We start from the raw sequence: 15,121 nt of genomic DNA on the forward strand, positions 1-15,121 counted from the left end.
GTCAATGCCAACTCAGTTCCAGGTCGTGTGGAAAATGAAAGTTTATTCTAACGTAAACAAATCAGTTTGGCAGACAAATAAACACAAACAAAGTGAGCACACAGTTATAATACCAAAATTACAACTGGAAATATAACACAATAATTTGAGTCTACATTGATGTTCCCCCCTCTCGTTTACTTTGTAGGAAGTACAGCAGAGAGGTGTAGAAAAAAAAGTTAAAAAAAAACGTAATACACTTTGAAATGTCACAGCTCCTAGAAGAGAGTAGCTTAGTGACTGGATGGTGGCTGGTCTTCCAGACATGGGAGAAGTCCTGCTCTCCACCCTCACGCTGTGCCCAGAGAGGAGGAGGGCACAGGGGTACAGAGAGAGAGAGGGAGGGGTGTGGGTGGGTGGAGGTACAGAGAAAGAGGGATGAGTGGGTGGAGTTACAGACAGAGAGAGACAGAGAGAGAGATGTGTGGAGGTACACTGATCACAGCAGCCTCCCCCTGCACTCTGTTGATCCACAGCAGCAGAGTAGCTCCTTGCCCTCCACACTGCCCACCTCGTAGTTGTAGTCCCAAGTGAGCTCTGTGCCTGCACGGATACGCCTGAACACACACACGCACGCACACACGCACGCACGCACACACACGGTCAAAATCTGTATACAAATGCTTCATTCTTAATCAACTCTACTGAAGAGCAACACCGTTCCAGTATTATATTAAATATTTTCAGCCAAAACCCTAAGGACTGTCTGTCAGTGTTGAGTTGTGCGCTGGCTGACTCACTTGCTGGCGAAGAAGGCGACCCAGGGGAAGCGCAGGTCGTGAGTGTCAACAAACACGTTCTGGACAAACAGGTTTGGGCTGCAGCTATGCTGTTAGGCACAACACAGGGAGAACCATCAGGAAACACAGATTTATAAAACAAACATTCCCAGATATAACAAACCAGAAAACTGGTGGGCGTCTGGGACGACTCACGTTGAGGTAACGTCCGAGGTTACCCTCCAGCTTGGCATCGATGATGTAGCAAGACTCTTCACCGTCAAAGAACTGACGAGTGTTCTGGGGGCCGCTGTCCCCCGCTCCTCCCCCCTGGCTCTGGGGCCCCCCAGCCTGCACCCCGGCCCCGCTGGGGGCATGACCCACGCTGGGACCATGCTTCACCATCATGCTGTGGGAGCCCTTGAGGGCGATGCCCCGCGTGGACTTCACCGCCACCTGCCGCTTCACTACCCCTGAGGCAGGAGGGGGAGGCAGGCAGGAGGGGGAGGGAGGCAGGAGGGTGAGGGAGGCAGGAGGGTGAGGGAGGCAGGAGGGGGAGGGAGGCAGGAGGGGGAGGGAGGCAGGAGGGGGAGGGGAGGGAGGCAGGAGGGGGAGGCAGGAGGGGGAGGCAGGAAGGAGGGGGAGGCAGGAAGGAGGGGGAGGCAGGACTCGTTAGGGAAGACAAAAGAACTCAAGTAGCATGTTCTCTAGCTCCCCTCATCACGCACCCTCAACACCCCCCCCTCTTCCTCCTCACCTTGGATACTCTTCTCTCTCTCCTTGTCGTCCGATCCGGAGCTGATGGTCTGAACGTCGTCGCTGTCGGACAGAGTCATCACTTCCTGTTTCTTCCCACCCTCCTACCACAAAGACACAAGATCAAGATCAAGGCTTCCTACAGACGATGAGTTCTGTGAATTCTGACAACAGCCCCCGTGCGTATGCCCCTACCAAACTCACCATCTTCTCCAGCTTCAGGCCCTCCATCTTGACGGCAGTCTGAGAGGTGGAGGGTTGGCTGGTCAGCCAGGACGCCACCTTGCTCTTCCCCGTCTCCTCCAGCAGGTGGGGGGACTTCCTGTCCTCTGGGCCCCCTGCTGAGGCACTGACCCCATCTTTACTGTCCTGGCTCCCTGGACAGGCAGAGAGACAGAGACAGAGAGAGAGATGAGGAGGAGGGAGAGATGAGGAGGGGGGAGAGAAGAGAGACTTGAAGAGAACACTCCTCCTTTACATGAAGCTGCAGCGACAGAGTTCACACACACACACTCACCTTCCTTGATGCCCTTGGCCTGCCTGCGTGTGGTGTAGCTCCTCCACACAGAGTTGGTGCTGTGGTAGGGGTCCTTCTTGAACGTGTCGTCTGAACTGTCGCTCTCATCGTTAGAATCATCCTCGCCGTTGCTGTCGCCGTCCTTGGAGGAGTCTTCATCATCTGAGGGAGGAAGAGAACCACAATGTTAGCTCTGGTCAAGGAGTGAGGAGAACCACCATGTTAGCTCTGGTCAGGGAGAGGAGAACCACCATGTTAACTCTGGTCAGGGAGAGGAGAACCACCATGTTAGCTCTGGTCAGGGAGAGGAGAACCACCATGTTAGCTCTGGTCAGGGAGAGGAGAACCACCATGTTAGCTCTGGTCAGGGAGAGGAGAACCACCGTGTTAGCTCTGGTCAAGGAGAGGAGAACCACCATGTTAGCTCTGGTCAGGGAGAGGAGAACCACCATGTTAGCTCTGGTCAGGGAGAGGAGAACCACCATGTTAGCTCTGGTCAGGGAGAGGAGAACCACCGTGTTAGCTCTGGTCAAGGAGTGAGGAGAACCACCATGTTAGCTCTGGTCAGGGAGAGGAGAACCACCATGTTAGCTCTGGTCAGGGAGAGGAGAACCACCATGTTAGCTCTGGTCAGGGAGAGGAGAACCACCATGTTAGCTCTGGTCAGGGAGAGGAGAACCACCATGTTAGCTCTGGTCAGGGAGAGGAGAACCACCATGTTAGCTCTGGTCAGGGAGAGGAGAACCACCATGTTAGCTCTGGTCAGGGAGAGGAGAACCACCATGTTAGCTCTGGTCAGGGAGAGGAGAACCACCATGTTAGCTCTGGTCAGGGAGAGGAGAACCACCATGTTAGCTCTGGTCAGGGAGAGGAGAACCACCATGTTAGCTCTGGTCAGGGAGAGGAGAACCACCATGTTAGCTCTGGTCAGGGAGAGGAGAACCACCATGTTAGCTCTGGTCAGGGAGAGGAGAACCACCATGTTAGCTCTGGTCAAGGGAGTGAGGAGAACCACCATGTTAGCTCTGGTCAGGGAGAGGAGAACCACCATGTTAGCTCTGGTCACGGAGAGGAGAACCACCATGTTAGCTCTGGTCAAGGAGTGAGGAGAACCACCATGTTAGCTCTGGTCAGCTTTCCCCCACCGACCAGCTTTCTGACTATGACCCAGTGTGACCTCTGACCTTTGGCCTTTGTCCTGGAGCGATCTGTCTTGCTGCCGGGCTTGTTGAGGCCCAGGCTGGTGGAGAGGGACACCTTCAGCCGGCTGAGATCCACCCCGCTGCCGTCGCTGTCCGAGCAGTGGGCCTCGCTCTCGTAGCCCTCCTTGAAGTTCTCCACACTCTCAATGTGGTCCAGGTTGGCAAAGTACTCGTCCCCCATCTCCAGGCCCTCCTTGTCCGCAAAGTCGTCAGTCAGGATCTTACCTGTCGACCCGCCGTTGAGAAGGGAGGAGGAAAAAGGGGTGGGGGGGGGGGGGGAGGATAAAAGTTAAATGACGCCAACCAACTCCACCTCTCCCCTGCCCCCCCTCATCTCTCCCCTGCCTCCCCCATCTCTCCCCTGCCTCCCCCATCTCTCCCCTGCCTCCCTCATCTCTCCCCTGCCTCCCCCATCTCTCCCCTGCCTCCCCCATCTCTCCCCTGCCTCCCCCATCTCTCCCCTGCCTCCCCCATCTCTCCCCTGCCTCCCCCATCTCTCCCCTGCCTTCCCCATCTCTCCCCTGCCTCCCCCATCTCTCCCCCTGCCCCCGCGCTCCTCCTCACCGGCATAGATGCAGACAAACGAGCCCTTGGCCACGTCGTCCAGACAGCGGATGCCCCAGCCCTTGTTCTGGGTCTTGAAGAGCTGCAGACACACCTGCAGGCCGTGCTGCACCAGCCGGTTGGTGCACATCTCTGCACAGCACTTACAGCGCTTGTTACACTCGTAGATCCTGGTGGGGACGGGGGCGAGAGGGAAGGAAAATCAAACACACTCTCTGACGCTCCACAGGCTTAAGGTACGACTCTGGATGTGACTGTATGCTTGTTTGGAGTGGCGGAGGCCCTGCATGTGTGTGTGTGTGTGTAGTGTAGTGTGTGTCTCACCCTGTAGGTGTGTGTGGTGTGTGTAGTGTAGTGTGTGTCTCACCCTGTAGGTGTGTGTGTGTGTGTAGTGTAGTGTGTATCTCACCCTGTAGGTGTGTGTGGTGTGTGTAGTGTAGTGTGTGTCTCACCCTGTAGGCAGACACTCCTCCAGCCTCTTGTTCAGGTACCCAGCGTGGGGGTTGGGCTGCCCCCCCGGGGTGCAGGCGCTGGCCTGGAGGGTCAGCTGGTGACAGGCACACTTGGACCTGCAGAGGAGGCACAGGGGCAAGGGTCAACACAGGGGCAAGGGTCAACACAGGGGCAAGGGTCAACACAGGGGCAAGGGTCCACACAGGGGCAAGGGTCCACACAGGGGCAAGGGTCAACACAGGGGCAAGGGTCAACACAGGGGCAAGGGTCAACACAGGCCAGCAGACCAGGGGTCAAAGTTCAGGGGGGGGGGGGTCAAGGGGTACTGACTTGTCCCTGCAGCCGTCGGTGCAATCACAGCCCACCAGGAACTGTGGACTGGTGTTGATGAAGACACCGTCCTCTGGGATACGCTCCTTACCTGAGAAGACAACACAGTCTGGTCACACACTCTCTAACACCACGACACTCTAACACCACGACACTCTGTAACACCACGACACTCTGTAACACCACGACACTCTGTAACACCACGACACTCTGTAACACCACGACACTCTGTAACACCACGACACTCTGTAACACCACGACACTCTGTAACACCACGACACTCTGTAACACCACAACACTCTCTAACACCACGACACTCTCTAACACCACGACACTCTCTAACACCACGACACTCTAACACAAACAGTCTCTCCCCCTCCCAGACTTACTGTAGGCCACACTAGGAGGGGGGGTGATGTCGATCTCGTTGACGCAGGACAGAGGGATGTCTTCCTTGCCCTTGGTGATGTCCCGGATGTAGTAGAAGGGCTCCTGAGGCTGGAAGCGGCGGTCCACCAGCACGTAGGGGTCCAGGCAGAACATCTCCAGGAAGATGAAGTCACAGTGGGTCTGGAACAGGTAGCGCTGGATCTCCCCCATGTTACGGAGACACAGGCCACAAGGGGCTTTGTAGATCACATGGAACGACACCTGGACAGGAGTGGGAGGAGATGGTCAGCTGTCAATCATTTCTTGGAATTTACATGTAGTCGTTTAGCAGAAGTACAGGGACATTCCCCCCGAGGCAAGTAGGGTGAAGTGCCTTGCCCAAGGACACTACGTCATTTTGCACGGCGGGGAATCGAACCGGCAAGCTTCTGAAAACTAGCCCGATTCCCTAACCCCTCAGCCATCTGAGTCCCACATATAAAGAGTTGGGACCTGTTTCCATGATCTCCTGACAATCCCAACCTGAACTCAAACCGCTACAGCCACCAACACCAACCCTCCCCTCCCCCCCCTGGCAGTGTTGATGTTGTGCTGTAAGCCCCGCCCTACCTTGCGGTTAATTTTCCGTCGGCCAGTCAGGCGCCTGTAGTCGTACAGCAGGGGGATGAGCAGGGGGTTCTTGCCCCTGTGGAAGTCGGGCCGGGGGGGGCGGATGCGGTTGAGGCAGGCAGGCTGGCAGGCGTGGGGGAGGTAGAACACGCGGTCTTTGGGGGCCCGGTAGGAAGACTCCTGGGGGATACGGTCACTGACCACCAGGTGGGGGGTCGTCACGGGGACGGCGGGTGGGGCCACGGGGGGCGGGGCCACAGGGGGCGGGGGAGGAGGAGGGGGGGGAGGAGCCGGAGGCTGCAGGGGCTGTATGGGGTGATGGACCTGGGGGAGGGGGGTCAGGGTCTGGGTCGTACCTGGTTTGAGGACAAACACTCTGTGGGCGAGAGACAGAGAAAGAGACAGAGAGAGACAGAGAGAGAGTGAAGGCTTGTGAGAAGTCAGTCTTGTGCTTGTGCAGTCTGGTGGTGGTGAGTGTGGTGTGTGTGGTGAGTGTGGTGTGTGTGGTGTGTGTGGTGAGGGTGGTGAGTGTGGGCTCACCTGGAGGGGCTGTGAGGGAGCACTGAGGTCATAGGAGTGGGCGTGATCTTATTCCCCACTCCTCCAGGAGAAGGGCCAAACTGGGGGGAAGTCTTCTTTATCACCTGTTTGTTACTGAGAGAAAGAGACTCTGTTTAGAGGGAGGATGTGTGCCAGACTCCTGTGTGACTTCAGTCTAGGTTCTGGAGTTTCTACACATGTACCAGTTAGCTGAGTGTAGAGAGAGGAATGCCAGATAAGAAATAGGACTCAGGAATAATAAGAAACAAACGTTGGTCTCATGCAAAGCCTCTACAGCCGCTACAGAGGACTGAGAATGTCATTTGTATGATATGTTAATCTGGGATTCATATTTATGCTGAATCAGGATATCCTTGATTCATCCATCAGGACGTCATGACTCACCCCTCACCCTGGTTCCACCTCACCCTGGCCTCATCTCCTGGGTGAAGTTCAGACACCTCAGTCTGCACTCCACCTGCTGTCTCTACCTGCTCCTGCACCACCTCATCCACCTGCACCTCATCCACCTGCATCACCTCATCCTGCACCTCATCCACCTCCTCCTCATCCAGGTGCTCTTCACCCAGCTGCTTAGACCTGACTGGCTGGCTAGTAGTAACAGTTATTTACTCCACATGAATAAAGAAGACAGAGCTGTGTAGGTCCACAGCTCCTCTCAAACCCAGCCTGTCCTGCTGTGAGCTACTCACTCGATCCAGGCAGGGCCAATGGGCTGGGAGCGTGTGGTGGTGGAGGAGGGGGGGTTCTGGGGAGCGCCGGAGCTCCCCTCACTGGTGTACTGCACCACTGGGCCCTTGGCCCTAACAGCACCTGCACACACACACACACACACTGATCAGGCCCACTGTGCTACTGTGTGTCTGCAATGATTGGGAGTGTCTGTGTTGGTGTTGTGTGAGTGTAGAGAGAGAGTGTGTGTGTGGTGTGTGCGGGGGGGGGGGGGGTAGATAGTGTGTGTGTGCGTGTGTGTGTGTGTGTTACCCATGTTGGGCCTGGTCCTCTGCTGCCCAGCCAGCTTCTTCTCCTGGGAGTTGGCCGTGTTCATCTTCAGGTTGAACATGGGCTCCAGGCGTGTGGAGCCCCTGTAGATCCACTCACTCCTCTTGTCATCCTGACGAGAGCAGCACCACACATTACCACCAGGGGGCACTCAACCCCAGCATAATACCTCCATCCCCAGTTGCAGGAATCAAGGCCAAAGCCATCTAAAATGATCTATAGCAGCCGTGTTCCAGACCCCGATCTCCCTTCTCCTCCACTACCTCAAACCAACTGCAATCACAAAAAAACTCTGACAGATTTACATTTAGTCATTTAGCAGACGCTCTTATCCAGAGCAACTTACAGTCAGTACAGGGACATTCCCCTGAGGCAAGTAGGGTGAAGTGCCTTGCCCACGGACACAACGTCATATGTCGCCAACCGGCAACCTTCTGATTGGTAGCCTGATTCCCTAACCGCTCAGCCATCTGACTCCCATAGACTTACAGCCCATGCAGAAGGTTTGATACGCCTGGCTGTGATGTCATACCAGGAAGAGGATCTTGACGAGGCTCCCGTCCACCTCGTCCACACGGCTCCTCCACCAGGTTCCCTCCCACTCCGTCTTAATGACCTGCCCCGCCTTCAGCAGAACCATGGGCCTGTTGGGATATGCCGTGATGTACTCCTCGATGAAGTCCCTGCACGACGCGTCCTCGATGTCCTCCCAGGTCCGCTTCACTGGGAGAGGGGTGGGGGGAGGGGGAGGAGGGAGTTTTTACTGTGATGTAGCTGAGCTGAGGTGTCGCTTGTCTGAGGAGGAAGAGGAGGAGTCTTACTTGGTCTGCAGACAGGGTACAGCTCTGGCAGGGTCACATATGAAGCATAACCATCATCGAAGAAGATCAGGAACCTGCACATAAACACAGTTTGTCGCCTCATGAAGGCTTTGGAGTGGGTGCCTTGCTGACTATGTGACAGGGTAGGATTGTTTAGCACACCGTTTAAATCAACCCTCACCTTCCTCTCCACTCACCTCATGCGATTCTTGTTGTTGGGCATCTCTGCCAGAATGCCAGCGTAGAGCCACACCTGGTTCCCATCCTTGTACTTGGCGACCACGCGTGCCCCCACATACAGCCTCTCCAGGGTGGGGTGGTAGTCAAACGCCACATGGTTCCCTGACAGCAGGCTCTTGCCCTTGTTCTCAAACTTCACCTTGTACTTAAAACCGCTCCCTGCACACGAGGACGGAAAGATGGGACGTTCTCTCAAATGTAACGTCACGTACAGAGAAATACGCAAAACTATTCTTCACATGCCACGGAAGTGCGTGTGTGTGTGTTGAGCATGCGTACACGTGTGTCCTATAGGGATGAGTGTTGATGCAGTTGTTTTGTCTGTATGTATCTGTTGTCATGTTGATTTTAGCACTCTGTATAGCACATTGGTCAACGAAAGTTGTGTTTAGCTGTGCTTTATAAATAAAGATTGATTGATTGATGATCACATGACCCACCGACAGGGCTGATGGCGATGAGAGTGCCTCTGTGCCAGGTTTTGGTGCGTTTCTTTCCCAGAATGCTCATCTCCACCAGGAGCTGGTCCTCCTTCAGGGAGGGGTTGGGCTGCGTGGCCGGCCCCCCGGGAGCCTGGTACATCACCACCGCAGGCAGGTGCATCCTGGAGGACTGGACCACACCTGGAGGACAAAAACCCCCCACACACAGACACACACACACGTGGGTGAGCTTGTCCTCATCTCAGGGTCCTCTGAGGGAGAGTTTGATAGCATGCAGTACGGTAGATCATGAGTGATGTTGGTGTGCCTTCCCACCTGACTGTATGGTGGGTTTCGTCGGTACAGCGGTTGTGGGGGTCTTGTTGACCATCTGCACCAGAGTCTGGACCTGCTGAGACGACCTCTGGATGGCTGCTGACGCCTCCTGAAACTGACACACATTGAAAACAACCACAGAACAGGAAGCCATTTGGATTTCAGTTCATCTTGAGAGTGTGTTCCTGTGTGGGCGGGCCTCTGTTCTTACTGCTGCATCCTTGACAGGAGTCACAGGCGTCTTAGGTGGAACTACTGTATACAGAGGGGGAACACAGAGGAACACCAATCAGAACGACTCCCTCTCGCACAAACCTAACATTGGTGAACCCAGCATAAGTATGAAGCGGCCCACGAACACTTACAGCAGCCCACGGCGATGACGTCATCGTCCTCGTCGTCATCGATCTCGATGACCTCTAAGGGTTTCCTCTCTCCGACTCCTCCCTCGTCCTCGGAGCTGCTTTCCCTGTACACCAGCCCCCTCTTGCCGTACGCCCGCTTCACCAGGGTGGCACATTCCTGGATGGACCTGCTCAGACAGACGGGAGCACAATGACGCCAACACCCTGAACAGAGAAGGTTCTAGAACCACTGTACTGTTAGAGGGTATTAATGTTCAACATTATTGCTGTCGTATCGTTTTCTTCACTGCATTGCAGGCATTCACATACTAAAAGACCGTGTTTATAATTATTCAGACTCTACATTTTGTTGGTTAGTGGTAGCTGATTTAAACTGTTGTATTCTATTTTAGTTAATCCTATTTTTATTGCTTTCCTACAGGTACACCTGCACTTAGAGATTAATGTTGTGTAATTTTAACTTGTTTAACTACATGCTCTTATGATTTCTTCCCTTTAGCACTATTTTTTGGTTGTTCACAATATGTACTTCTTGTTTTTGACTACCCGCAATGCTGTGGGGCTATCTTGTTGTTATTATCAGTGACCTATGCACTTTGTAAAGCTCTCTCTTGGAAGTCGCTTTGGATAAAAGCGTCCGCTAAATGAATAAATGTAAATGTACATTTAGGGGGGCCATGCTCCCCCATTGAACTACCCAAAACATTGAGCTACTTCAGAGTATAGACCCAGACAGTCTACTCACTGGTTGGCGTTGTCCAAGAGCGATTCAACAGTAGCCTTCTCTTTCTCCCGCTGCTCCACCCAGTCCTTCAGCTCAGCCAGCTGGGCTTTCCTCTGTCTCACCGCCTCACTTCTCTCCACCTCGTCGTCTATCCACTTCCTAAGCTCGTCCAGGGAGACACCCAGCTCCTCCTCCAGGCCCGAATCCCAACCCTCCACCTCCATACTGAGAGCGACGGAGAGAGAGACGAGCGGTAGTTGGCGGACAGGGATACATTCAGCCATGATAGGCACTTTGCTTGCAAAGTGCCAAGATGCAGTACGGAGCAATTTGGTTAAAACAAATATTATATTCAAGGGATACTTTTCTTAACGATGTGATGTTGGTTTGAAGGTACAGTTTTACTAACACGTTAAATCTAACATTTAAAGATGTGTAAAAACAGTTTATCATATGACCCATCATCTATAGATTTACCACTATTGACACCATACAATAGAAATGGTCACAAATCTACACACGATGTAAACATGCAAACTACATCCACCGGGATTGTTGCTACCAATGCCAGGGAAACTACAGCGTAAACTAGCAGGTTTTACAGCACGCTAGAACTCGCTAAGCACGTATTTATGAAATAAAAGTGTAAAGCCAGGAAATGTGCGGCTACCACTTAGTCTGCAAGCAGTCTAACCGAACATAAGAACAAATGTGCATACGCTTCAACACGGAGTCGATTACTGTACCAACTTGCAGGACATTTTGCTTACCGAGTGCTTGTACTTGTTCCTGCTAGCACATTAAGCTAGCTAGCGAAATAGACTGGCTAGCCAGCTAGTAGCAAGTTTGTTTTACTAGTAGCGGGACAAAGTTAGCCAACGCTTGCAAGATTTTAGAAAGTCTCTTCTCTAGTTCAATTACGTGTCATCTAGGAGTTGAATGCATGCCTATAAAATACGTATGGCTGTTGATCGCAAGTTGAACACTTACTCATCAGCAGGATCCATTCCACAAGCCTCCATAGATAGGTTACATGTTCTTCTGTTGATGCTGTGGTTGATTGCAACCAAACATTACCGCCACCTCCTGTTCGGGGGGTGTTTTATTTAATGTTTTACTATTACCCGCACCCAAGTTTCTCGAAGTAAGGCGAAGGAAGCCTTACTTATCTCCCTTCGGCTGATGGTGGTGTTTCTGATTGTTCCCTTAGTATACCTGTGCCTCGTCCAATAATTGTACATAGCGGGACAAGTTATCTCTTACTTGAGAAATACAAGGTGTTGCGTGATAGCGTGATAAATGGTGGAAATGCGTGAGTCTCAAGGCAAATGCAGTGGGTCGTTACCGGAAACTATCCCGTGATAGTGAAACATATCTTCCAAAGACACTCGAAATGTGAGTGTTCGTGCTTTGCTTTGTGGAAGAGCAGGGGTTCTAATAGCTCTGTAACTAATCCTAAAATGTGAGCTTTCACACAAAATAAATAATTGACCCCTCACCACCATCATAAAAAAAGCTCTTTACACAAACTCAAATGATCAAATTTCTAATTTGGATCTCAAATTTGTCAAAAAGGTTAGACATAATTAACAGGTATCTAATGGTGGACACTTATTATGAAGATGTTAAACTGTAATGACAAAAGTGAAACATGGTGAATATTTGAATATTTATTCTCTCTGACACATTCATGGGATTCTGTTTCATTAGGAGGTTAATGTACATATAAAATTACGATCAAAGAGGCATACAAAAAGCTAGAAAAATGAATCGAATTTGTGTTGAAAAATGTTCAAAGGACAAAGTCAAATCCATTCTACATTACAATCGTATTTCCAGAGGGCAGTTGCATCTTTTGAGTGGGTACATCTTGTATGTTTACCCCTCTGGTAGTACAGACCAGGGCTGTGAGTGGGTCACCCCCCATTATCATCCGGCTCTTGCTGGTACGAGGACACAGAGATGGATCTGTAAGGGTTCAGCACCATCTGGGCGCAGCGTACTATGGTCACCAACAGGAAGGAGCAGAGCAGGAACACGAAGAAGAGGGCAAAGCCCAGGTCCACGTCCACGTCAAACCTGGCAACCGGGAGGAGAGCAGGGTCCATGTTTTAAACAACACAGAGGAAGAAGACACAGGGTTTTGTTGGGCTTTGGTTCGGATTCAGGGTCCAGGCTTGCTCTGGTTTTGTCTGCTCAGTCCACGTGCTTTGCCAAAGTTTGCTGTCGTAATAAAGGTGCATCCAGACTTGTCTCCTGCCAAATGAAGCCTCTTCAGTACTTCCCTTTTTTCTTAAAGTAACGTTCTTGTATTTCAGTTGTTTCAGTTAAATGTGTCAACTCACACTCCTTGCTTCTTTCATTTAAACAAGCTCTCTCTCTCTCTCTTTCCCTCTCTCTGAGAGAGAGACACAGAGACACCCTCTCCACCTCCTCGCTCGGCCAGTCCCACCCCCTAAGGGGATGTACCGATGAACACACATAGCCACGCTTGGCACCTGTGTCCCCAATTAATAGTTAAAGAGGAGTTTGGTAACAATCAGGCCGTTCCTGAGATTAGAACACCCATGGAAGCCTGCGTCCACCCACCTGCACAGGGGGCTGGGCTCTGGAGGCAACCCACCTGCACAGGGGGCTGGGCTCTGGAGGCAACCCACCTGCACAGGGGACTGGGCTCTGGAGGTAACCCACCTGCACAGGGGGCTGGGCTCTGGAGGTAACCCACCTGCACAGGGGGCTGGGCTCTGGAGGCAACCCACCTGCACAGGGGGCTGGGCTCTGGAGGTAACCCACCTGCACAGGGGGCTGGGCTCTGGAGGTAACCCACCAGCACAGGGGGCTGGGCTCTGGAGGTAACCCACCTGCACAGGGGGCTGGGCTCTGGAGGCAACCCACCTGCACAGGGGGCTGGGCTCTGGAGGTAACCCACCTGCACAGGGGGCTGGGCTCTGGAGGTAACCCACCTGCACAGGGGGCTGGGCTCTGGAGGTAACCCACCAGCACAGGGGGCTGGGCTCTGGAGGTAACCCACCTGCACAGGGGGCTGGGCTCTGGAAGTAACCCACCAGCACAGGGGGCTGGGCTCTGGAGGTAACCCACCAGCACAGGGGACTGGGCTCTGGAGGCAACCCACCTGCACAGGGGGCTGGGCTCTGGAGGTAACCCACCTGCACAGGGGGCTGGGCTCTGGAGGTAACCCACCTGCACACTGGGTGATCTTAGGCCCAGTTTCCTGGACATGGATTAGGCTAAGCCTTTAGTAAGAGACCATTTTGAATTAGGATCTCCATTGAAAGCGTTTTAAGTCTACTAGGCTTAATCCATGTCTTGGAAATGAGGCTTTGCTCCATCAACATTAGACACAAAATCAAGTGAAACTGTCATGTCTTCGTATGCTGGCCTTTGCAACTGCATTCTGCTTGTGTCTCTTCTTGTGTGTGTTTGACTAATGTAGTCTAGGGGTCACAGGGTGCAGCTGTGCGTCGGAGGGTCATGCTACTGTTCTATCACTCATGGATATAGTGTTACCTGATCACAGGAAGGAGCATCAACACAAGGTGAGTAGTGCCATTTCTGGAGAAATTGTGGAGTGTGCTCGAGTTGGTTGCAGATGGGTCAGTTATTTAACTGACATTTCTGTATATTTTATATAAAAATGCATACTTATTATTTATGAAAATTACATACATTTAAAAGCACACATTTGTTGCTGGTCATTTACAACTAATACTAAGAATGAAGTGTAGAATGAAACGGTTGTCTACTCATTTCCCCTGCAAGAGGGAATGGTGACAAGCTATAGCAGCCTCAGTTGATAAGTTGCATCAAAACAAAGAAATGGGTCAACCTGTTGTAAAAATGGTCCCAACCTCTATGACTTGTACACCTCTTAAGCCCCTTGTAGTGAGATTTTAAAGCTTTTAGCCTACTCATATTGTATTTATTCATTAATAAAGAACCCCTTTTTAAACAAGCTTATTTTAACAACATTGTCATTGGCAGTATGTCAGATGAAATACAGGTTGTTGATATCACAGTCTAAAAACATATCTAGCTACATGTTTGGCACCTCCATCGTGTAGTGCAGAAAATTGGGCTGGACAGTATTTTTTGTCAGTTGCTCCGTCAGAGGCATGCCGGCCATGTTCACTCACACCGGGAGTCGAACCGGGGTAGCTCGGTTGGGGGGAAACTATGTCCGAACAGGAGCTGTTCGGACCAATGAAATTGTCAAAGGGGCTTTATTCGATGATTGACAGATGTTCAACAGTAACGTAATCAACCACGTCACCAACGAGCGCTTTGGTTGAATTCGTTTTCAACAAACAGCATATTACGTTGCTCTGATTGGTTGTAGGTCTATCCAATTGAGCGAAGAGGCATTTGTTTTCGGTTGAAACACGCCCCACACTCACAGCCCAACGGAGAGTTATGAGTTGACAACGTCAGGCTAAAGAGTTGCCTCAACTTTCCTAGACTTTTAGCTACGGTACTAGAGGGCTCGCTGATATCGCTGCTTGTCTTGCTAGCACGTCGCATCTATGCGTCTTTGCTAAAGTGTGCTGAGGTGGAAGTGCCTATCAAATTAGCTAGCATTCAAGGCACTTTTCGCCACAAAAACGTTGTATGCTCCTAAACCGTGCCACGGAACGCAAATCCCAATACAAGCAACGCAATTGTGACCAAGGCGAACATTTTGCCACCGACGTTGTCTATGGAGTCCAAATATTGAGGGATCCTTAGGTGTGGGGAGATAAATAATGAATAATAATGAATATATATGAGAGAGAACAAAGGTTGTGCCGTTGCCAAAGGCAAAGCACACCCAATACATACATCCAGCATTTCAGTTGTCCCCTGAGACGCTCTGGAACAGCACAAACAATCAGACAGGTCACACGTTCTGCCAACTGCCGGGGTGACAGAAGTGCAGTGGGATAGGCTAAGGGAGAGAAAGAGGAGATGACGTCTTAGTGGCGATCCACTTGAGAGGGGTGGAAGCTGATCCTGGACAAAAACATGCAGATTGGTTGTATTCTGATGCCACTGGAGAGACACGAACGCAAGTTGG

The 15,121-nt window shown here is 52.0% G+C and overlaps 2 protein-coding genes across 3 annotated transcripts; both read right to left on the reverse strand.

Annotated features, from left to right (window-relative positions):
- Window positions 1-26: 26 nt before the first annotated feature.
- setdb1b (SET domain bifurcated histone lysine methyltransferase 1b) lies at window positions 27-11,330 on the reverse strand. Of its 2 annotated transcripts, none has more exons than XM_047039449.1 (24): window positions 11,041-11,330; window positions 10,072-10,275; window positions 9,327-9,493; window positions 9,173-9,216; window positions 8,962-9,070; window positions 8,644-8,826; window positions 8,161-8,362; window positions 7,964-8,037; window positions 7,675-7,865; window positions 7,125-7,254; window positions 6,833-6,953; window positions 6,120-6,233; window positions 5,580-5,955; window positions 4,970-5,231; window positions 4,581-4,671; window positions 4,250-4,366; window positions 3,798-3,967; window positions 3,216-3,458; window positions 2,032-2,193; window positions 1,719-1,891; window positions 1,516-1,618; window positions 975-1,231; window positions 780-868; window positions 27-596 (listed from the first exon to the last, which is right to left on the reverse strand). In XM_047039449.1, the coding sequence occupies exons 1-24, from the start codon at window positions 11,070-11,072 to the stop codon at window positions 479-481; spliced, it is 3,732 nt and encodes a 1,243-aa protein (XP_046895405.1). In that variant the 5' UTR covers window positions 11,073-11,330; the 3' UTR covers window positions 27-478. The 2 variants fall into 2 exon arrangements, with proteins under 2 accessions (XP_046895405.1, XP_046895396.1); XM_047039440.1 differs by having other exon boundaries at window positions 8,962-9,076; window positions 11,041-11,329.
- A 382-nt stretch (window positions 11,331-11,712) lies between these two features.
- Window positions 11,713-14,986, reverse strand: LOC124479227 (cortexin domain containing 2-like). The gene is made up of 2 exons (XM_047037851.1): window positions 14,887-14,986; window positions 11,713-12,129 (listed from the first exon to the last, which is right to left on the reverse strand). Coding segments are annotated over exons 1-2 (165 nt in total). The 5' UTR covers window positions 14,889-14,986; the 3' UTR covers window positions 11,713-11,966.
- Window positions 14,987-15,121: the final 135 nt, after the last annotated feature.

The sequence above is a fragment of the Hypomesus transpacificus genome, chromosome 2, assembly GCF_021917145.1.
Source record: "Hypomesus transpacificus isolate Combined female chromosome 2, fHypTra1, whole genome shotgun sequence".
Classification (NCBI taxonomy): Eukaryota; Metazoa; Chordata; class Actinopteri; order Osmeriformes; family Osmeridae; genus Hypomesus; species Hypomesus transpacificus.